At 41.4% G+C, this 22,978-nt stretch overlaps 4 protein-coding genes across 9 annotated transcripts in view; 3 read left to right on the forward strand and 1 right to left on the reverse strand.

Annotated features, from left to right (window-relative positions):
• clstn1 (calsyntenin 1) overlaps nt 1-9,522 on the forward strand; it is a 32,230-nt gene extending 22,708 nt beyond the window's left edge. For 2 of the 6 annotated variants that reach the window (XM_080853301.1, XM_080853303.1), the window contains 11 exons: nt 144-265; nt 1,635-1,797; nt 2,336-2,386; nt 3,452-3,636; nt 3,773-3,921; nt 4,101-4,333; nt 4,756-4,926; nt 5,422-5,567; nt 5,789-5,924; nt 6,731-6,915; nt 7,266-9,522. In XM_080853301.1, the coding sequence (XP_080709427.1) occupies nt 144-265; nt 1,635-1,797; nt 2,336-2,386; nt 3,452-3,636; nt 3,773-3,921; nt 4,101-4,333; nt 4,756-4,926; nt 5,422-5,567; nt 5,789-5,924; nt 6,731-6,915; nt 7,266-7,460 (1,736 nt within the window). In that variant the 3' untranslated portion in view covers nt 7,461-9,522. The remainder of the gene's footprint in view (nt 1-143; nt 266-1,634; nt 1,798-2,335; nt 2,387-3,451; nt 3,637-3,772; nt 3,922-4,100; nt 4,334-4,755; nt 4,927-5,421; nt 5,568-5,788; nt 5,925-6,730; nt 6,916-7,265) is intronic. The other 4 variants (XM_080853305.1, XM_080853306.1, XM_080853302.1 and 1 more) reach the window with 3 other exon arrangements.
• Nucleotides 9,523-11,500: 1,978 nt separating this feature from the next.
• On the reverse strand, nt 11,501-15,505 carry lzic (leucine zipper and CTNNBIP1 domain containing). The gene is made up of 7 exons (XM_080853275.1): nt 15,448-15,505; nt 14,664-14,774; nt 14,403-14,538; nt 14,214-14,312; nt 14,025-14,120; nt 13,827-13,908; nt 11,501-12,772 (listed from the first exon to the last, which is right to left on the reverse strand). Exons 2-7 carry the CDS (start codon nt 14,762-14,764, stop codon nt 12,714-12,716), a joined length of 573 nt encoding a protein of 190 aa, XP_080709401.1. The 5' UTR covers nt 14,765-14,774; nt 15,448-15,505; the 3' UTR covers nt 11,501-12,713.
• A 125-nt stretch (nt 15,506-15,630) lies between these two features.
• LOC308376904 (nicotinamide/nicotinic acid mononucleotide adenylyltransferase 1-like) lies at nt 15,631-18,987 on the forward strand. The gene is made up of 5 exons (XM_080853397.1): nt 15,631-15,705; nt 16,529-16,683; nt 16,899-17,082; nt 17,506-17,642; nt 18,189-18,987. The coding sequence occupies exons 2-5, from the start codon at nt 16,569-16,571 to the stop codon at nt 18,581-18,583; spliced, it is 831 nt and encodes a 276-aa protein (XP_080709523.1). The 5' UTR covers nt 15,631-15,705; nt 16,529-16,568; the 3' UTR covers nt 18,584-18,987.
• Nucleotides 18,988-20,044: 1,057 nt separating this feature from the next.
• On the forward strand, nt 20,045-21,527 carry rbp7a (retinol binding protein 7a, cellular; the record flags this gene model as incomplete). The annotated part of the gene is made up of 4 exons (XM_080853814.1): nt 20,045-20,127; nt 20,888-21,056; nt 21,253-21,354; nt 21,456-21,527. The coding sequence occupies 4 exons, from the start codon at nt 20,045-20,047 to the stop codon at nt 21,525-21,527; spliced, it is 426 nt and encodes a 141-aa protein (XP_080709940.1).
• Nucleotides 21,528-22,978: the final 1,451 nt, after the last annotated feature.

A 22,978-nucleotide genomic window follows, 5' to 3' on the forward strand; every position in this document is an offset into this window, starting at 1 on the left:
ATTTGAAGTGTTTGTCAATCATATTGAATAGTTTCATTTCATTCCTTCACATTGCATTCACATTGGTACCATGAGCAGTCTTAGCATGGATACTGTATGTAAGAGTTCATAACATCATTATGGTGGCTGTTGTTACCCTGCAGAGATGAACAGGCACCACTACTCACTGTACGTGCACAACTGCCGCCTGGTGCTGCTCCTGAGGCAGGACCCCACCGATGCCGAGAGCTACAAGCCCGCCGAGTTCCACTGGAAACTGGACCAGGTCAGTAAAGAGTCAGCAATGGCGTGCAACATCTTTGGTAAAAGAAGGTTTTTGTGGCTTCTTTCCAAGTCTAAATGCTCTGCATAGAACCTTTGTTGAGAGCCATAGAAGGTTTCCTCAAAGGGATGTGAAAGGAGCTGTTAAGGGGTCCTTAGTGGAAACAAACCCAGGGGATCTGGATGGTGCCCTTGTCTTTTTGGTGGCACACAGTGCCCAGTGGTTGGGTTGGATATTTGCTGACTGCGAGCAAAAGGCCTTGCTGGAGTAATTTGGCTTAAAGCAGATTCCACTGCAAGCTGAAAGCAGACGAACGAAAACCCCTCCGACCCACAGAGGAGATCTTAATCCTTCTCTTACGCTGCTAAAACTTTAAGTTGGCCAGCCACATTTTAAGCACTCTGCTAAAACTTTAAGTTGGCCAGCCATGTTTTAAGCACTAATTGGATCAGGTTGGTTATTTTGTGCATTTCCTTTGTGTCTTACACCCCTCCCTTTTATCTCTGCTGCATAATTATTCCATCCTTCCAAAACATTTGTAAATCGAATGAATCTTAAACTGCTGATGTTGGAACAGCGTAAAGACCTAAAATTGGGACGTAACGGAGTTGTTCTTTCCGGCATGTGCACACGATCAGAAAATAATCCACACTCATTAATTCCTATTTTTGTTAACATTACTGTACTTCGTGTAGGAGTTTAAATATTTCAGAGAGGTTGCTGCCTCAGAAGTACAAAACTAGCCTGAGGTAGGTTCAGTTCCCACTGGAAGAAAACTGCTGGAGAGAGAAGTTCAGGAAAGGTAAAAAAAAAAAACTCCAAAGTCTCTGCGCTCCCTTTAGCAGTTGGATTGGGCTTTGATGTGGGTTTTCATATCGGAAAGCCCTTATGTTTGAAACTTAATAAAACACTAAATCAACCCCGATGGAATCCATAATCGGAAGGAAATTGTGTTGAAGTGAAGGGCCCACTGCAGACACAAAAGGACGAGGGAAGAGTGGGGTGTGGAGTCTGCATTCCACAAGCTTCAAAGGCCTGGGCTAGTTTGGGGCCTTATCATGTGGGCTGCAGTGGTTTTCACTGTCAGAAAGTTACTGTGCTATACCACTGCAGTGCGAACTCCCAGTGTGAGCTAGAATACTGCACTGCAGAATGAGTTTGAATGAACACGATTAACGATGCACACGGTCTTCACATTTTATGTACCCTGGCAACCGGCAGCTGGATAAATGAGGACTGTAAAGCTGTAGTCCTTCTTTCTACCATAACAAACACCATGGCCCCACATATCAGCTTGATGTATTTTCTGTCTGATTTGATCTTTTCTTTTTTTTTCCCTTTTCTATCTATCTTCCCTCTCTTTCAATCTCAGGCGTGTGATAAGGAATGGCATCATTACGTGCTGAACATCGAGTTCCCCTCTGTGACCCTGTTCGTCGACGGTGTCACATTCGAGCCGTTCCTGGTAACCGAGGACTACCCCCTGCATTCCTCCAAGCTGGAAACCCAGCTTACCATCGGAGGCTGCTGGCAAGGTAATGCGCTGCAATTGGCTTTCGTGGCTCTCTTTTGTTTCCAGACAGTATGGCTAATTGGGCAGAATGATTCTCTTTTTCGCTCCCACCCTTTTTCTCCTGTAGATTTAGGTAATCCATAGAGCATGTTGTCACCTGAGGCGACAGACTTTGCATGCATAACAATGTAGGTTGCTAGCGTAGCTAAGTGATGATCATTAGACGGATAATTTGATGTAGCTCTGAGTGAAATTCATTCAATGAGCAGAGGCTCTTGTTTCTCGAGGCAAGAGTGGGACACACTGGATGTAATTTGTAGGAAAGAAATAACTCTGGCTGTGTTTCTCAGAAGCAGCATTGTGCTGCAGCTTTCGTTAGTGAACGTGAGGGTGAAAAATATCACTCAACGATTGTTCTAGTAGAATGAAACTTTTGGGAAACTCAGTCTGAAAGTATATCTTAACTCACTGACATGTTTAACTCCCTCCTTCCCTCTCTGTTGGTTAACAAAGACTTGGTCTCTCCCTGCTTTTTCTCTTCTTGTGTCTCACCTCCGCAGACGGCTCAGAAGTTCACAATGAGACAGAGGCCGTGTCTGAGCCTCCTACAGGTTGCGCATTCAATCCTTCCCTCAAAGTCTCTCAGACATGGCGATGCGTGTTCATACATACAGTGTGCTTGTGCAAGCCAACCTCCTCTCCGACTAAAACCACCTCCACTCGGAGCGTTTTAGTCGATCGGAGGAGTCCCATGTGCTTCTTCACTCGCGTTAACATTCCATAGCATGAGGCCGTCTTGAGATGTGTCCGCTGTTATATGTACTCCTCACCTCTTTACGTTCATCCATTTCTTCTTTTTCTTTTTTTTTTGACCCACAATTCAGCTGTTCTGTTTTCAGGTCACGGGCTGGCGTTTGACACAATGCACAATGCAGAGCAGGCACATATTAGTTACACTGCTGCAGACACTAGACTGTAGTATTTTTGGCCTGTCAGGGCCGCCCAGCGCTTTGCAGTGCTGCTGTGTCACCTTGAGTGAGACAGACACACTGAGTCCTAAAATAAACTTCCTCTCAGCTCCTGGCCTGCATGATCAGGCAGTTTTGAGTTTCTGCATTTTAAAGCCAGTTCCCCTGGCCAGCATGATCAGGCCATTTTTAGAAACCGCATTGTAACCTTAATCATTGAAGTATATTTCAGATATGCTGACTTCGGATTATCTTTTGATATGTATATATTTAAGCCTTTCAAGGCAGAAAAATACCAGAGACACTAAAGGATAAGTGGACAAATGAGCTGTGTATGTTTTTGGAATGACAATCATTTTAAGAAATCATTTTTTACCCACTTCTCTGTTTACTTTGAAACATGCATTGGCATTCCATTCTGTCTATACATCACAGTAACCCTGTTGTCCCCCCATCTTGTGAGAGACTTGCATGTGGCTCCGGGGCCAGTTATCAGCATAGCTCATCTAATCATCTAAGCAAAGCCTTCTGGCAACGCTCATCCAGACAGGGCACACTAACCTGCATGGCCATCAGTCGCACAGGACGTTCTTGCAGACGTGGCATGCTTGAGTCGGCAGACCAACATAGACTCTATGTGTTTGTGTGTGTGTGTGTGGTGTGTGTGTCCAAGGCTTACCGTGCCCTTCTCAACTCTGTGCCTCGTAGGTGGTAGTGCCCACATGGCTCAGTTCTTCAGGGGCAACCTTGCTGGCCTCATGATCCGCTCAGGCAAGCTGGACAACAAGAAGGTGATCGACTGCCTGTACACCTGCAAAGAGGGCCTGGACGTGCAGCTTCCTGAGGAGGTGACCACCACCGTGAAGGTGAGGGGCGAGGATCAGGGTTCAGAGGTCAGAAAGGAACATTTCAGAGGGTTTCCTCTTTCTCTTTCTTTCATTTGGCTGTACCTTTGAGAAACTGGTGCTAGAGATGGTCTTGTCAGACTAAAGTGCTCTTTCCCCGTCTGCCTTCTCTTATCCTTGCCAGGTTCAGTCTAACCCCAACCAGTCCTCCATCACCCTGGAAGGCGATGACATTGAGAGCTTTGAGAAGGTCATGCAGCACATCTCCTACCTGAACTCCAGGCAGTTCCCCACGCCCGGCATCAGACACCTTCGCATCTCCACCACTGTCAAGTAAGTGGCCTTTTTACAATAAGTATCATCCCAGTCCTACCCTGTGTCTCCACACACAAACGATAGCTCTGGTGGCCCCCTCGGTTCAGTTAATACAAGCCCAGTGTACAGATGCTTGGGAATGGCTGTGATCTTCCACTACAGTAGTAACCTTCCCCTGTCGTCCACGTCCATCCCAGGTGCTTCAATGAGGAGGCGTGCATCTCCGTACCCGACTCCGAGGGCTACGTGATGGTGCTGCAGCCAGAGGAACCCAAGATCAGCCTGAGCGGCATCGACCACTTCGCCCGCGGCGCTGTCGACTTTGAGAGCGCAGAGGGTGTCACCCTCTTCCCTGAGCTGCGCATCGTCAGCACCATCACCCGCGAGGTGGAGCCGGAGGCCGAGACCGAAGGAGAGGACGACCCCACGGGTACGTCTGCTATGTCCGCTGAGAACCAGGGCAGGGAGACGGGTTGCCACTAAGTTTAAGTGAATGGGAATCCTCAGTTCCTCAATCCCCAGAAGATATGCATTAATGGAGGAAGAGAGAGACAGGGCGAAGGATCAGAAGAGAATAATTATTCACCACATTGATCGGAAATGATTTTGAACAGTAGGAAAGAGAGGGCTAATATTCAGAAATCTATGCAAGTTTATTTTGTGTTCCACGGCAAAATCAATATAATGATGATTAAGAAACAACTTTAATGTCTATATCTGGTGCAGGAAAAGTGCTCACAAAGGTTTAATAAAACCTTTAAACAAAAAAAAGAATCCTGATCATACAAACACTGACCAATGACTTTGTTTACATGTTCTTATCAACCTCTGTGTCTAACCCTTTGGCCTCAGTTCAAGAGACAGTGGTGTCCGAGGAGATCATGCACAACCTGGACACGTGCGAGGTGACTGTGGTGGGAGACGACCTGGACGGCGAGCACGAGAGCCTGGAGGTGGACCTGACCCAGGTGCAGCAGCGCGGCCTGGAGATGAGCTCCTCCAACGTGGGCATGATCATCACCGGTACGCCTCTCTCTCCGACCCCCCAGCACTCACCCATACCATCAATATCTTCATCTACTCATTTTTTGGTCACTTTAAAAGTGGGGGCTTTTCATCCAAAGCCACCTGTATTAGATAGTGAAGAGTGATAACTTTACAAGTGCTGCCACTTCATGTTCATGCAAATACATGCAAAAGCGAGAACGGATGATGGCCCCAATTAATGCCCTCTGCTATGAGTCATCATAGATCATCGTTGATCATGTAATGTGCTTGAGTTACGAGAGAGCAAACTGAAAACTGTCCTCTCCCTGAAAAGCTGGAACAAGTTTAATTTGTTTGCCGTGTGTGTGTGTATGTGTGTGGGTGGGGTAGATGAACAAAGGGTAACCATGCTTTGGGGGCAAAACTTCAGTGGGATTACTGGAGTGCTGGCAAGCGGCAGGTCCATGGCCTATTCATGAGAGCCCGTACTGTTTTGTGCGAGTGGTAAACGTTTCAATTTCCTGTGTGCAGGCGTGAACACCATGGCCAACTACGAGCAGGTGCTGCACCTGATCCGCTACAGGAACTGGCACACGGAGGCCCTCTTCGACAGAAAGTTCAAGCTGGTCTGCTCCGAGCTCAATGGCCGCTACATCAGCAACGAATTCAAAGTGGAGGTATGACTAGACCCTTAGATTCTGACAGTTCAAAACTCTCAAGTTTCCTTAAATGATGGCTAATGGCGGGTTCAGATTGCTATTGGGTAGCATTATGCTCAACAGTTAATAAGGCAGAGGAACTGAACTGAATTATAGCAGTGAGTGAGAGCCGTCTCTGTAATTGTGTGTGTGCGCGTCTTTGTGAACGTCCCATTCTAACCCTACACGTTTGCCCTTAGGTGAACGTCATTCACACGGCCAATCCCATGGAGCACGCTAACAATGCCATGGTTCAGCCTCAGTTCATCAGCCCAATCCACCACGCCTCCGTGGATCTCTCTGGACATAACCTGGTCAACGCTCACCAGGCCTCAGGTAAACACCTTCCTCCTATTCAAATGTGGCTAGTGGCCGCCATATTTTAGATTCATACCTCTTTTACAAATGGTCATTCACCTCTGAAAAGGGTGTTTCATAAGTTGGTCTACCCACACACATTTTCATAGAGTCAAAGTGAGTATGCATAGATAACTATTTAGGTGAAATATCATTTGAGAACATAATTACTATTTAAAACACTCTCCCCACGGTTAGAGAAAAATGTTGAGAGTTATAAACTAAGATAGAGGGATCACAATAATCACTGCTGGCTTCCAGGTCAGTTTACCTCCTCATGCACGAAGATACCATGTAGTTTCCGACAATAGTTGTGCTAGATTATTTTTGCTAATCTCTTGTTAAAAATAATCCAGGCCTTGTAATCAAACCTGTAATCAGCTTAATTTTTTCGCCCTAAAATTCTGCTTTCTTTTTCCTGCATGCTTTTCTGAGGATTAGAGTCAATTAATATGGCAAAAGTAGGGCACATATGAAATGTTTTAGTTGGGAGCTCGTTTAATGGACGCAAATTTAAGGATTAGGCATGAGTGCCGTCTGACATCTGGATGTGCCAGGAGCACGAAGGATAACCTCTTTATATGCCATTGAACATGTACTGGAGTTTGGTCAAAAGGAAAAGGGAACTTCCTGTTTCTGCCTCCCCCAGTTTCTTTCTTTGCTATGACACACTCTCGTCCCCGCTTCATCTCTCTGACAGACTCACTTACTCCCTCCATCTGTCACACACACACACACACACACACACCAGTCTCATATTGTTTTGTCTTGTTTCCCCTCTGCAGTGGTGCCCAGCGCCGCCACCGTCGTGATCGTGGTGTGTGTGAGCTTCCTGGTGTTCATGATCATCCTTGGCGTGTTCCGCATCCGCGCCGCCCACCAGAGCACCATGAGGGACCAGGAGAACGGCAAGGAGAACGAGATGGACTGGGACGACTCTGCGCTCACCATCACCGTCAACCCCATGGAGGTAGAGCCTCAGCGAGCACTACTACCCCCCTCCCTCCCTCCCCGCCCACACACTGTTCTATTGAGGCAGCAGGGCAAGAGGATTAGCTGTGTATTTATGGATGGCTGTTGGTTTAGCGTTGCTGTGTCTTGCCTATTTAAACACCGCAGCGGAGTGGCTGTGTCCTCGTACACACTCACATGAGTACTTACCCCACTAAGCAAGACGCAAAACAAGATGCCCCTCTGCCACGAGCAAAGGAGTAAACCTCACCCCTCCTTTCCTCATTCTTATCCTTCCTCTCCCTATCTCAGTGCACTCATGTTTTTAGGTGTTCCATGCTTTTTTTAACACTTATTTCTCTCACTTAGACATATGAGGACCAGCACAGCAGCGAAGAGGAGGAGGAGGAAGAGGAGGAGAGCGAGGAAGGCGAAGAGGAGGACGACATTACCAGCGCCGAGTCAGAGAGCAGCGAAGATGAGGAGGGAGCCGAGCAGGAGGACCAGCAGGGGGCCAGCAGACAGCAGCAGCTGGAGTGGGACGACTCCACACTTACCTACTAAGCACACACACACACACACACTCACTAACACACATACACACACACACACATACAGGCACACAAACCTGCACAACCTTACAAACACACACACACACTCTCACCACAACCACCACCTAACCCAACCCTACTCTCTCACCTGTCAGTCAGTGGGGACCCATCGTCCTCCCTGCACACCCCCCAAACCCCCTCAAACCCTTCCTAAGGAGCCATGATTATTAAAACAAAAAACCTTAAAAGCAAAACAAGTATATATGAATATATATAAATCTCTATATATCTGGTGTCTGTTGTTACAGATGTGGCAGATTCAGCTTCATTTCCACCGGCCTAGGCTTCCCTGTTGTCATCTTTTAGTGGTGGTCAGAAGTGTAGTATAGTTTTGAAAGGATAGTTGAGGTCGTTTTTTTTATTTATATTTATGGGTTGTTGTTCATTTTTTTAAATCCCAGGGAAGCTTGGTATAGATTTTTTTGCATTGTTTTGAGCTATGTGAGGACACAACCTTGCACCTTTTTTATTTTCTTCCTTACACATGTAAAGTCTTTTAAACCGGAGAATGATTTGATGTATATTTCTTGCACACTGCATTACTAATTTGTTTGCCACAGAAATGCGAAAGAGGCTTGGACTCCTTGCTTTGTTTTTTCTTTCTTTCTTTCTCGTGCACTTGTGAGGGTCACACAAGGAGGAGCAGGAGATAAATGCTTTGAACATTTGAACAATTTGCCATAGTTACGTTTGCTCTCCTATCATTTGCCTCTTTTCTTCAGTGCATGAGAAAATACATTTGCTGAGTCATGTGTAGAGGATGAAGTTGCTTTTTTTGATATTTTGTAAATACAAACGAGACCATGTAATTAGTCTGTGTGTGTAGTGATGGCCTGAACCACGGGTTCCAAGTACAGTATATATTATAATGACGCAGTAACCTGCTGTAGATTGTTTGTGTCTCAAATGCTTTTAGCATGTTTTAAAAAAAATAATTGGCAAAAATCTTCCTTCATGCTTCTGTGAGAAACTTCTTCAAAGAGAGAAACCCATCACAAAAAAATGAATCAATGAGGTTTTTAGGGTAAAGTGTCACTCATTTTGTCTTTGTTTTTAGATGAGGGCCTCAGACTTGATAAGTCTGTTGGTTATCATTTAGCTAATCTTTGCCAAGCTTAGGAAACATGCTCCAATGCTAAGCTTTGATACTTTTCCATTCCTGTGATGGCCTCTCTTGATATAGGCCCAATCTCAATCACCATGTTGGAGTGATAGACGTACGTACGAGTTACATGCGGTACAGAATAGTCACACCTTCAGATGTGCAATCTTTAGAGGTGATAGGATCAACTCTTCCTATCATCTAACATAAGACCCTACCGGAAGCAAGGCTAGAATTTCCCTCTTAGATGCCCTCAGTGACATTGGTTGGTCTGCCATGTTGTCGTCTTACCAAACAGACTTTGGGACTGATGGAAGAAGAGGTGTGTCTCAAGATGCTGAGCTTTACAAGAATCCAATCCAGTAACAAACTGTTGCTTCTTGAATGATGATTTAAAAATGCTATTAGACGTTGTATGTCAGCTACACTGCAAAAAAAAAAAGAGTAATGAATAGTTTAACCTTGACAAAAGTGTAACACTTGATTATTTTGACATTGTTCTATCACTGTCATCATAGAAATAGGTAGTCTCACTGTTCAGGAATACTGGATTACCTAATTTGAAGTTCGTAGGCTTTTGGCAATGGGACTGCTGTATTCTTGTGAAATTGTGAAAATTGATCAGGTGTTACCATTTTTAATTGTAAAATTCTGAAAAATATTTTTTTTTGCAGTTGACCACAATGTTTTATTTTACACGCAACTGAACTGTAGTCATGTTATGTTTGTTTACATTTGGTGAACTTATTTTCCTTCTGCTAATAGTAAGACATTTATACAACCAATTTGGAGGACGTGTCTGGTATTGTTCTCATGCTATATATACTGTATTTCCATTGAAAAGTGATTGTCCCTCCCCCCTCCCCCTCCCCAAAAAAAACTGGACAAATAAATGTTTACCCTTCACAAATGACTTATAGAGGAAATTGTATTCATGAGATGAATTGAACAAATGATTTAAGCAACATACAGATGTTGAACAATGTGAAAAAGCTCAGTATGATCTGTGGTCTGAAACTTAAAGAATGTTTAAGGTATGCTAGCTGGGCCAAAGATGCTCTAAAAAAAAAAAAACATCTTGAGGCAAGCAACCAGTGCCCAGCAGTGGAAGGAGCGTATAGTTCTGAGCCGGTTCTGTAAGGCCAGTGAGTTAAGTTAGTTTCTGTTATATCCTTATTTTTCTTTGCTTCCGTCATTACAGAATAGGGCCTGAGGGAGAGGTCCAGATTTAAGCTGGTGAAGTTGGGAGTGCCTTTTGCCTATCACAGCGAATTAACACAATTAACTAGTAAAGACATAAAAAGAAAAAAAAAATCATACTCATCCATGCCACAGTCCTGGTGATTTTTGTTTTACCTTGTTTTGTAATTATTTAATGCTAGATTTGTTACAGATGCAGGGGGAGTGATTTTATTCTCTTTTTTATTTTGTTGTTATTTGGGTAACTGGGAGTCAACTGCTAGTTTAATCAAAATGTGAATGTTTTTATTGTCCTAAATAGTTGTATTGTGTTCACGTTGTTGTGTAGAGAAAGTAGGTCCATATTGTTATCATCGATAGATATTGTACTCAGTCATGTTTAAGGAAATCCACTTCTAAAAAGCTGTACATTATTGAGATGCTCTAGGCAGCAATATGTGGGTATGAATTAACCAATCTGTATAGTGAAAGGCCATTTTGAAGTGTATTGCCTGATTTCCTGACAAAAACAATATGTAGAGGGCAGCATGAAATTCACTACAAGCCACAAAAAAATAACCAGTTCTCTACAGAATTCACACTGCATTCTTGTAATAGTCTTTCACAGACACGAACACACATACAATGAGTTGGTATCATGATTTTCCCTTCTTTCCTTCCCACATGTTAAAGCATTCTTAAACCAGTTGAGGTTGCTTTAGGAACCACAGGATCAATACATAAACCATTCCATTTCAAGTCCAGATTTGACTTTGTTGTACATTTGTATGCAAAAAAAAGTTACATTGGGTAGTATTTTTGCTTTATCCTCTCTAGTTTTGTGCAGGGTGTTGGAAGAAATGGGATGTAATGCAATATCCATCACCCTGCAGGAGAAGCACTTTGATAAGACTAAAGTTGAGGGGAGTATTGTTTTGGCATGAACAGCTCCGCTATTACATTTTGTGTCTTACACATGGGGCACTGGGGTTTGGAAGGGTTGGCAGAAGAATAAATATACTACTGATTCTCAGACTGTCTGATTCACAGGCATACACCTTCTCCAATTTCACTGTCTACCTTTTTTGGTTCCTTTTATTTTTGCTCTTAAATACGGAAGGCACAAAGAATGGATGTTTTTGGAACTGTTGGATGCTCCCTTTGTGCTTGTCAGGGCTGCACTCACTTTTCTACCATTCAAAGGCAGATTATGGTGAAGTTGATGCTTGCTCATGAACAAAAATAAAGGAAGACAAGATGGGATTCAAAGTGGTCTCTGACTCTGCATCGTGTCTTTTCATGAATTCTCTAATTACACTTTCAAAACGTTTCCGTTTAAGATATCTCAACAGTCTAGGAACTACTGTGTTTTCAAAATTGTAACAGCAAATAACATGTTGACAATTAGAAATACATTAACTAGAATAGGCTTGGAAAAAATGGCAATTTGCCAGAATGAGGAGGGTTTCCATTTACACAGTCTGACAATTTTCCAATTATTTAATTCAAATTCAGGGTTCGAGGTGGATAGCTTGCAAAAGAGTATCGTTCAAAATAGTACTGTATACACATGCTGTTAACATACATGTGAAGAAAGCTTGTTTGTATTGTACGATCCTATGGTGCCCCCAGGTGTTTCAAATTGGAATGACTGCTGCCACAGAAAAAACTAAACACTTCAACAATAGAGGTCTAGCTCTCTTTTAGCACATTAGAAAATGGGGTTTGGGGCTTTGCTGACAGTCCACTATGTTCTCTGGTAAAACTACCCCTCGGACCTCTATGAGAGCCTTTTAAGGAAGCCAGCCAACAGCATAACTACACTCAATTCGGGAAACCCAGGGGATCAAATAGTCTAGTAAAATTTAACTCCAGGAATTTTGGGAATATATGGATTTTTTTTTTTTTAGCATGCCGTCCTATACTTGCACAAGCTAGGTTAATACAGTGTACATATGGTCAGAATAAGGGAAAATACTGAACACCAAATTGCTGTTTTGCAAATATACTTATAAATATCCCACCTCACATAAAAGTAACTCAGTAAAATATCACTGCCGTGTATAACAAACACAACAATATTAAAAGGCATTACACAGACTTTGATGTCTCTACGAAACATATCATAGCAGAGATTATCAGTACAATTATAGTATGCAGCATATTTCAAAACGTGGTCACTCAATACAATAATCATGGACAGGAAAGCAATTCTTTTTTTCATGATTTCACCAAAAACAAAACACAAAAAAATAACACATACAAAGTGCTATTTGTATAGGTGCTCCTGTTATACCTGTATGACTGAGGCATACATTTCAGCAGCAATGTAAACTTTCATTGTTGTACCTACAGGAATCTAATATACAATCACTTATTTGCATGCATTGAAAAGACTGTCAGAATAAGATGTTAAAAAAATAAATAAAAAAAACCTCAATATCATGGTTTATCATCTAGACCAGTAGTAAGGCTGGTGAGTATACTATCTGTAGTTTGATGGCACTTCACATTCAATATAAAACAGGCAGGAATTGGTATTCTTCTTCAAATGGACTAGGCAGTACTGATATCTGGCAATGACAACAAGATGTCTACCTAACAAAACGCAGGTAGAGCAAAGAGTATATTTGGCCAGCTTGTCAGCAGCAGCGGTAAAATACAAAATACATCCCAATTAAGTGACTTGATCGCAGTTGTTATTTCATCCAAATACTTGATAAAATTGCAAACTCTGTTTTACTAGGACATGGTCAAACAGAGGAATTACATTACTGTGCCATCTTATTTTTCTAGCTTGGTCAAATACGAACACCATTGTCCTAACCAGATTGGGGTCCAAGTCACTGCCTTTAAAAAATTAAAAATAAATCACTTACAACCTGTACAAAAAAATACTAGAATGTCCAGCTATATACTAAGCAGCTATGCCTTAGTATTCTCCACACCAGAGCTAGCCAATGCCATTATCTTGTCTTCAGATCCTAGGAGAAAAAAACATAAGGAACCTCAGAAGAAGAAATTATTTTAGCCAAAGCATTATAAACCATTTCAATCATCATCTAAAACCAAAGATTAGAGAGCAAAGCGTATTCACTAGCAGGCAGAGGAAGACAGAAGACAGAAATGACAGCATAGACAGAAATGTAGTTGTATTGATGGATATACAGTGAATCGTGAAAAAATGTAAACTCCGATACTCAAGTCATGTCCATGATTACCTTGTCCTTGTAATTCACCAGTTACAATGTACCTACTCTCAAATCTACATCTGTATTTGAAATATCCCCCATAATGGACAGACATCTGCAGGAACTAACTTGCCATCTTACAACAAATATATCCATCAGTGAATTAACTCTGGGCTTTGTGAAAGGTAACATTTCAACTATCAATACTAGATATTAACTGTTTAGATAAAACTAGGTATAGCATACAGATGACCCCCCCCCCCCCCACCCCGTGACCATGTTTTGCCATCTCTTTCCCATACAGAGGACCCCGCCCCCGCCCCCTCCCCCCGCGACGAGGTGTTGCCATCTTTTCCACATGCAGATGTCATGTGCTGTTGTAAACAATACAACTAGTTACTAGTTGCATTGTTTACAACAGCACATGACATCTGTGTAATGTGCTGTTGTAAACAATGCAACTACTCACTAGTTGCATTGTTTACAACAGCACATGACATCTGTACGTGGAAAAGATACTAGTTACTAGTGGAAGCGTCAAGGTGCTCAGTGTTGCCAGATTGGAAATGGCGAAGTATCGTACCAAATGAGAGGGCGGTCGACCAAAGACCCAGAGAAACACAAATATCCGACGAGGTAAAATCCCAGACAATTTTGGAATCCCTGCCGGACGCATTTTTTAGGTCTCGAAAAGAGGACATGTCATACTAATAAAACAAGTCTTAACTGATTAGGAATATAATATAACTGCCTAAACAAGTCTTTGAACCTGTGTGAACAATCCCTAGTGTTTTTGTATCCATCAGAACCCACTTGATGTGGATGCCACAAGGAACTCCAGACCTACCTAGGTTGGCAGTAACCTTTTCAAACTGGCTGAGTGTGGCACTGGCGTTGGTTGCTAGGAAAGCCTCATCCTCTGCAGTGAGCTTTGAGAGAGGGAGAGAGAGTGTGACATTTGACTACTGGTAGTCCATACTTATGGCTGGTGTGGCGACTCTGCACTGTACATTGATGTACGAATGACTAAAATGAACCTACTCACCTTTTCCCCCAGTTTCCTCAAGGCTGAGAGGATCTCCACTTTCTGTTGTGTGTAGACATCCCGTGAAAGCTTTCCCACAATCACATCACGATCCATCTAAGGAAACAACACACAATCATATAGTTAGTAGGCCTGCAGTTTATTAGCCTGTAATATGTCTACAATGGTAAAACATCAATTTCAACCAACCTCAGCCAACCTTGTCCTCAGTTGACCCGGCTGCTTCTTTGCAAAGAGCCTGATAACTTCCGGGGTTTTGAATGCCTGGCTGATGGCAGCTTGTATTGCCTGAAACCAAGGATATGTAGCCTTTATCAGTTTGATCTGGCCCCTTATCAATAAAGATATTTCCAGTACACTGCAGTATTTGACACTTACCAGTTGCATTCCGTCAAGCTCATCAACTAGGGTCATGTTTCCAGACATGAGTTTCTTCAGTGACTCGTTAAATTCATTTAATTGTTCCAACGTTTCACTTTTGGTTTCCTCGTATTCTGAGTCGTCAAGATCTTCTCTGGTAATTGAAAAAAATATATGATATGTCTTGTAAAACAAGATTCATCTAATGGCATGCGACATGGATATCAGCTTCCAATGACTTAAACACTTAGCAATTAGCTAGTTAAAGTATAAGCCTACCTGCATTCCTCCAGATCCTGAAGCTGTTGCATTAACCGATCCAGCTGTTCCTCCATGTTCTGTTTCAGTTTGCTAGTTTCTGATTTCCCACGAGAGGCCATGATTGTTGTGCTACATACAAGTAATGGACAAATGCTTGTGATGTAAAGGTATTTAGACAACGAACATCATCATTATATATACCCTGCCTAGACAACTTCCTTGCTCACTGTTTTGATTTTTTTTTTTTAGCTTGCAGGCTAGTTAGCATAGTTTTGAGTAAGTTATGGTTGTTAGGCCAGTTCCCACTAAGATGACGTCTACGATGAATGACAGTCATATGATAACACTGATAGAATTATTCAATTTACTGTCACGTCTCTTCGTAATTACTTTTTGAAAAACACATGCAACGTTAGGTAAAGAGGAACCAAGCAAGCCAACTGTAAGTCATAGCTAGACGCTAGTAGCCCTAAACGCTTATTTTAGTCAGCTAATGTCAGATACATTAGTTCGATAGACCGATGTTTTTTACACGAAATAACTCAACAATGCATTTAAATGATACGTTTACAACGTTTTTTTGTGCTGCTGGGACCCATGTCTTAACTTCGTGTTGATAGCACCATCTTCAATCAGTTACCCTATCGTTAGCTAACTAGCATTGTCAACGTGAGAAATTCAGAATGTAAAAGGTAGCATAGCTTTTTAAATGCATAGTTAATGTTAATGTCACACCGCATCAATGGACGTAAAACTAGGAAACTAGGACGACCAAGCAAAACATTCACAATAATGCGCTTACTTCCAGACTTTTGTAGATTGCTGTTTGGCTGTGAAATGAAAATGCTAGCTACCTTACGTTGCACTGATCACTAATAATTGGGATAGGTTAGACGATTGCTAGACAGTGACGTTTTGACGGCACATATGAAGTTGAGAACATATGAGTTGTGGGCGTTCAAACATTAAAACCAATCCGAGTAATCTTTACAGCATAGGTTTGTCCAATCAGATTTAGCTTTACTACAACAGGAAAATTGCGAGTTAATGGTGTGCCTTGGTGAGTCTTGTGCTTTAGAAGTAAAGCTTTTTCCCTCGTAACATGACGCTGGCAAAGATTAAGAAAATTATTATTGATAATTCCTCCAATTTGCCTATCGATCGATCTCTGTAACGTAAGGTGTAGTTCATACAGAGTTGGCAGTAAAATGTCTTGCCTTCAGCTAGTTCCGGCTGTGATAATGTTACTGGGTTGACGTTTATTAACATTGCTTTACTTCAGTATCACATAACCTGCGTTAGGCGTCTTGGCATGGTATTGTAAAACATTTTCCATCTAAATAAACTCAACTTTTCACTTTTGTTGTAAATTACATAAATGTAGCACCAAAACATTGTGTGCGTTCTTAAATCCATAGCACGTCCAGTTGGAGATCGTTTTAATCAGATGTTTAAGTGAGGTATCAAAGCAAGAACAGTTAAAGCAAAAGTAATTTGCGCCACCGTTTTCCAGTTTCCTTTGCACCTAAAGAGCCATGAAGTTGGTAGAGCAGAAATGACTGACATATGTTGGCGATGCATATGTTCAGAGAGAAAAAGCATATACTAATGGTGGACGCCAGTGTCCAGGCGGGTTTTTACCAAGTTCCTTATTTGATTTGTTTTATTTTATTACATTTGGTTACTTTTAGCTCTACAGTGCATCTTAGTGGTGATGCCCCAAAAGCTCCATGATGTGGCTTCTGTAATGACCAATTGTAGAAAACAGCTCTCATCTATTGCACTCACAAAATGTGTTATGGTGTAATTCTTTGCTTGACTTGTATACAATTGTATGACTTATATGATATTGTATTATCCATGGCATTGAACATTTTTATTAGCATGTCAGGACGAGCTTCCTCCTGGTGCTAAATCTACACCATGGAGCCAATGAAGAGAATCAGAGTTGTCCTGCTGGCTTGTGGCTCTTTTAACCCCATTACCAATATGCACTTAAGGATGTTTGAGCTGGCTCGAGACCATCTTGAAGACACAGGTAACTGTGCACTATCTTTGACACATTAACATCATTACCTTTTCAGAGCACTATAAGTCTTTTCTGTAAGATGAGACAATTACTCCTACTACTGTCACAAAGTAAATGAAGCAATTGTCTTACATACAAACATAAAATAACACCACGCAAGAATATATTTATGTGACCAAAGATCTAAACAATTTATAGGCTTGTTTGGTTTACTCCAATCTCAGGCAAGTACAAGGTTATACAAGGCATGATTTCTCCAGTCGGGGATGGGTACAAGAAGAAGGGTTTGATTGAGGCCCATCACAGGGTGAAAATGGCCCAACTGGCGACTGAGAGCTCAGACTGGATCCGTGTCACAGACTGGGAGAGCCAGCAACCTGAGTGGGTGGAGACAGCAAAGGTTGTGAGGTATGGCTTTTTTTTGAGTAGATGTGAGTTGGTGTTTAGCGCATATAGAATTTTGCTTTGTGATTGTCTACGAGCAGCACCTGTTGGCTTTGGACATTGTAATTATTCAAGGATTGGCACCAAGTCACCACTCCGTGTATTCATGAGCATTTGAATGTGTCTGCAGAGGAAATTATTGTTTACATGCTGTTGTAGTATAACATCTTCCACCAGTGCCTGCCATTGTATGCATAAAATGACATTCATGGTGCCCCCCTGCTATTTGTTTATGTAGGTTCATTGTAATTCTATTTTCACTTCCTTAAATCCTCTTTGATCCTAATTGTAAATCCAGTTGAAGAAGTCCTGCAATTGTGTAAAACAAGGTAATATTGTTCTGACAACGTGTCATCTATCTGTCTGTCTTGTTTTTTATTCTTCCAGGCATCACCATTCAGAGTTGCTGGCAACGCAGCAGAATGATAATGATGAGGTGGACACGGTGAAGTGTGGTAAAAGAAGACGACTAGAGGAGCCTGAGTGTGTGATTCAGGGCTCCCCTGACTGTTCCACAAGGAAAGGTACTCAAGCTCTGCTGTCATAATTACTTTTGCATGTAAAGTTTGTTTGTGTAACAGCATTCCACTTGATGTGGATGGATATGGTAGTGCAGGTTGAGAGCAGAACAGCCCTCTAGGAGAAGAGCCCTAAGATTTTGTGGCGCATTTGCTTTGTTTGTGGAATGTCTGTGCAGGGGTTATGCTAGTCAATACCTCTATGCTATTGTCAGGTGTCATTCCTCCAGTCCGGTGCATAGTGATAACATTCTGAACCAAATGTCTCTTACCTGTACATTTGCAACCTGTCTGGTGCTGTGTGAAATTAGTTCACTGAAAATACAGTACTTATCATGCTCAGTACTGGGTGTGCTTTTATTTTACATTGCATTTTCCTTTATGAACAAATCTTTGAGGTCACCCCAAAACTAAAACTTTCACCTACAAGAAGCGTACTGTGACCTGCAATGAAATTGACCATATACTTTTAGATTTTTTTTAGTGAGAGGTATTTACAGTCTCGGGCAGAATTGAGGATTCACTGTAGTAAAGTGTGTCACTTGTCCTCAGACATGCCCCAGCTGAAGCTGTTGTGCGGGGCAGACGTGCTGGAATCCTTCGGCGTCCCCAACCTGTGGAAACCTGAGGACATCGCAGAGATCACGGGCCACCACGGCATTGTGTGCATTACACGGGGTGGCTCCGATGCTGAGCGCCTCATCCAGCAGTCGGATGCACTGTGGGAGAACCGCAAGAACATCTACATCGCGCGCGAGTGGGTGACCAACGACATCTCGGCCACGCATGTTCGTCGGGCGCTGCGGCGCGGGCAGAGCGTCCGCTACCTGCTGTCGGATCCCGTTCTCTGGTATATCCAGCAGAAGGGGCTCTACAGTGCAGAGAGTGAGAAGAAGAACGCCGGGGTCATGCTTGCACCCCTACAGAGATACAGCACTGCCTCATGACATGAGGGGGACAGAAGATCCAGAAGGTGCCTTGAGGACTCTTGACACGATTGTCTTGTATTATTCTTATTGCAGAACAAAACAAAAGGTTGGACATTTTTATAGGTCTAGATCAATATGTCCGCTGAATGGAATTAATGATTGGTGCTATAGTCTTCAACTCGGTGTAGTGTTTACAATACATCTAGATGTAATGGAAATCTACTGCTTAGGCACTTCCCTTGTCCTGAGGCTGATGGCTTTCAGTGACATGACTGACTTCTTTCTTTTGTGCCAAACTGACACTATAAATGTGAACAACAAACAAATGTTCTGATTACATTTGTGTTCTAATAGAATCCTACAGGAAAAGTCTATGAGTCTGATGAAAAGTCAGCACTACGATGTATATTTGTCATTAAATATTAAAAAAAATCATTGTCATCAGCGGTACTTAATTCAGTTAAGCAGTGAAAGGGTCTCCATCAGATCTGGAAACCATTTAAGAGATATCAGAAACTCAACAGTGCATGAATGCACTTTTAGTTGTGGATAAAAAGACTATCCATTAGGCATGACTTACCACTAAATCTGAGTAAGCGGATGGATAATGACGCAGAGATGTTTCTTATCTCCAGAATATGGTATTAGCCTTACCAGACCATCATCAATGACATTATCTCTTCATCATTGCCCCTTTATATACAGCGAAATGAAAAAGTATCATTGAATTGCATAAATGCTTTGTCTGCCTCTACAAGAAAACATTTGTGTTTCTTTTGTGTAAAATAATATATGTGTATCTGAGCTAAACTAAGAAAAATTACTGTAAATTAAAAAGAAGAGATGACAGGAGGAAAACTAGATTTCACAATGGCTTTCCTGGGTGTTTGGGTTTTGTGCTGTGCTTTGGTTTTTCCACCAGCCACTACAGGTGACAAGACCCATCCGGCAAGATTTTCTCTTGTGCTCGTTGCTTACAGATTTCATTGCATTCTCATCCTTTCATATGTGCAGGAAAGAAAAAAAAACCTGTGAGGACCTATTAATTTAGAGCAAGACACAGCCAGTGATGTGTCAGATCATAATACAGACACAAACACGATTTATACAATCATATCAGCGTTTATTTTCTGGTTGAAAATGAGATTTGAGATGACCTGAAAATAAATGTTGTCTGTCACCTTTACACTTTTGAATGAATTAGCTGCAGATTTACACAATTTGAAATGGGTGTGCTAAAACAACAAAGATTTTACTTGGGTTACATAGGTGTTTTGAGATTCATTCCTATATTTATTGCCTACAGGTCACATACTTGCCTAACATGTTTATTTCCTGTTTGTAAAACAATGCCAGCAGCACAGCCACTAGTGACTAGGGACTATTAATCCATCCAAAGCACCACCCACATGCCAGGTGAGAATAAAAAGGCTCTGATCTGCATCTGAGGATCAGTCAGGTGGTGGTTTTTCAATCAAAATGGCAGCCAGCCTTTGTGGGACCTGGGACATAATTAGCAATGTCAACCCTAATGGATACATGATTGCGTTGGGTGAGTATGCGTAGTTCTTCATTTTGTGATTGGAATAATATCTCTTTGGAATGTGATATGTTTTGCATGGATAATATGTTCACATGGTGCAATTTGCAGTGTCAGTCAATTTAAAATATATTTTAAAAATCTTTCACTTCCGTGCAATACTTAAAATGGTGAGCTGAGATGTAAAATCCAAATTCTTCTACTTAAGCTTCTCATTGTACTTTCAAACTTCCATCATAACTACATCTAAAAGCACATTTACGTATCTCTCTTTAAAAGCATCTTTAATCATTTCTACTGTGAATAATGGCAAGGGTGTATTCATGGCTGATAGCTTGTCCAGATAAGCACCCAGTCCAGTGACAGCTTTCAAAACTAACCAACTGCTGTTAACCACGATAAACATGTCCGTCTCGTTAAGTCAGTCTCTTGACGTTCTGTAACTTGCTGATACACCATTGTAAGGTAACATCTGTTCTCATCATTCAAATTCTAATACACATAGAGAGGCAAACCCACAATATTTTTCATTTTGAATATACTGTATGTTTAGTTGAGTATGACATTATAACCTAACAATAGGGCTGGCAGAATCATTCAGTTCAAATGATAGATGCATAAAAGAGACCATGGAAATCATGGCATGACAAAGATAAACTGGAATTTCAGTCTGGTTTAGGGAAGTCTCTTCATGATTTATCAGTTTGCATGAACAGTAGGAATAAGTGACTTTTGTCTTTGGGCTTGGTGTTAACTCTACCGTTTCCTGCAGGGATGGGCAGCACCCTTCGCAAAATTGCTTTGAGACTGAAGCATAGGAAAGTGATCGAGCAGGTGGGGGATGTGTACATCATCAAGACTCTGAGCTCCTTCAGGAACCTCACCACTTCCTTCAGGGTAGGCCAAGAATTTGAAGAATTCACCAAAGGCTTGGACAATAGGCTCTGCAAGGTGCGATGAATGTCTTTTCTTTTGTGTTTGTTTTGCTCTCTTTTTTGCATGCATGATTTAGCACTGTGTTGATTTTTTAAAATTGTATTATGAACAATGAAAACAAAACACATAACACTGTTAGTCTATTAGTTTGATAAAGGGATCTTAACTTAATTCCAGCCAAGAGAATCATAAAAGTGTCTGTATTCTCCAGTCGCTGGTGACATGGCAAGGGAAGAAACTGGTGTGCAATCAGGAGGGAGAGAAGAAAAACCGTGGTTGGGCCCATTGGATTGAGGATGAAAAATTATATTTGGTAAAGTCAACAGTTTTTCATCTCTTTAATGCTTGCTTAAATACGCACGTCTTTTGGTTAAAACAATACAAAATATCTGCTTTCTCTGTTCTCCCTCCAAGGAACTCTACTGTGAGAACGAGGTCTGCCAACAAGTTTTCAAAAAGAATGACCTTACACAGGACAAAGTTTGATAAAACAGCTTTCTGTTATATATTTAAAAACATATGATGTGCTGAGGATTTAAAATAAAGAAATGTAATGTTTGTAATGTAATGTAATGTAACACCTAAGGTGTTTCAGTGACAGGAAGCTCACTGCCATAAACTTGACAGAATCAGACCCTGATAATGTCTCGTTAATACACAGTCCATCGTGATAACATTTACACTCACTGACCTCAAGGGGGCAGGATGCGCATTAGGTATCCCAACTGCTGTCGGCTAAATAACACTGCCCTCTTAAATGGAACACAAAATTGTCATCATGATAGACTGTCTACTCTGCACAGTTGCGTATTAGCCACAGCCAATATTTGGCAGTTGTTTTGAGGTTTGTTTACTTGTTGTTTTGGAATAGGTCTATCTCATGTGATATTGAACAGATTATTAAAATATGTTTTTATATGGAGTTTTGCAACACATTGGTTGCAATTGTATGATTAAGTGAATTTCAATTTGTCATAATTGCAATAAAAAGTCTACCATTTATGACATGATATGCAATGGCCTTCTTCAAAATACCCCTCATTCTCACGCACACACACAAACACATTTAATGGGAAGGGGGTCTATTTAAGTTGATGCACCCAGCATACACTACACACTCAGAACACATAAACAATAGTTGTGATTCCCATTGTGTGCACCTGCAGTCAATTAAGTCTGAGTGGTATCCAGTCTCTGACCATTCACTGGCTCTTCCTACCCATTTACCAAATAAATAACAAATTCAAACAATCAAATAAAATATTTTTTCGGTGCCACATTTCATCAGTGTTAGAACATATTATGAGATTGTCATATTATCAGATTGTTTACTTTTGCTAAGAGGATGACTTTACATGGCAGCCAAGATGTACAATTTACAGTTTAGCTCTATCCTAAGCAATGTATTTTGAAGAGATTGTTGCATATTCTGGAAAGTATATCAACTGAAAAACACAATATCTTTAGTCAAAATAGAAAAGCTTTTGTTTTTTTTTATGCCTGAGGTATGAAATATTTCTGAATTAGTTTTTTGTCTAGTTGTTAATTTCATTGTTACGAAGATATACATTATTTACCTCAAATCATACAGCACAAATAACATTAGTAGATTGATGGTTCTATCATAACCTATTGCATTACAGCACTGACCAATATTGAAATTCTAACTTCGTCAAGGTAGCCTTGAAAGTAGGCTATTTCAGGTGCTGTTTTAAACAGCCTGTTTTGCAGGTCGACTTTTGATGAAGGTTCTGTCTGCATTGTCTTTTTGAGGACCTGTTGGCATTAGCTTAAAAACGATTAGGCCAAGAAATGATTTCTGTATTTCTGTTAATGGGATAATTCCTTTAGACACCAAAATCACCCTGGCTACGTGTATGATCGTGTAGCCAAATATGTTGCAATCATGTTAATTTAGGCCAACCTCTCAGATGACC

This window comes from Sprattus sprattus (genome assembly GCF_963457725.1).
Source record: "Sprattus sprattus genome assembly, chromosome: 16".
NCBI classification, from domain to species: domain Eukaryota; kingdom Metazoa; phylum Chordata; class Actinopteri; order Clupeiformes; family Clupeidae; genus Sprattus; species Sprattus sprattus.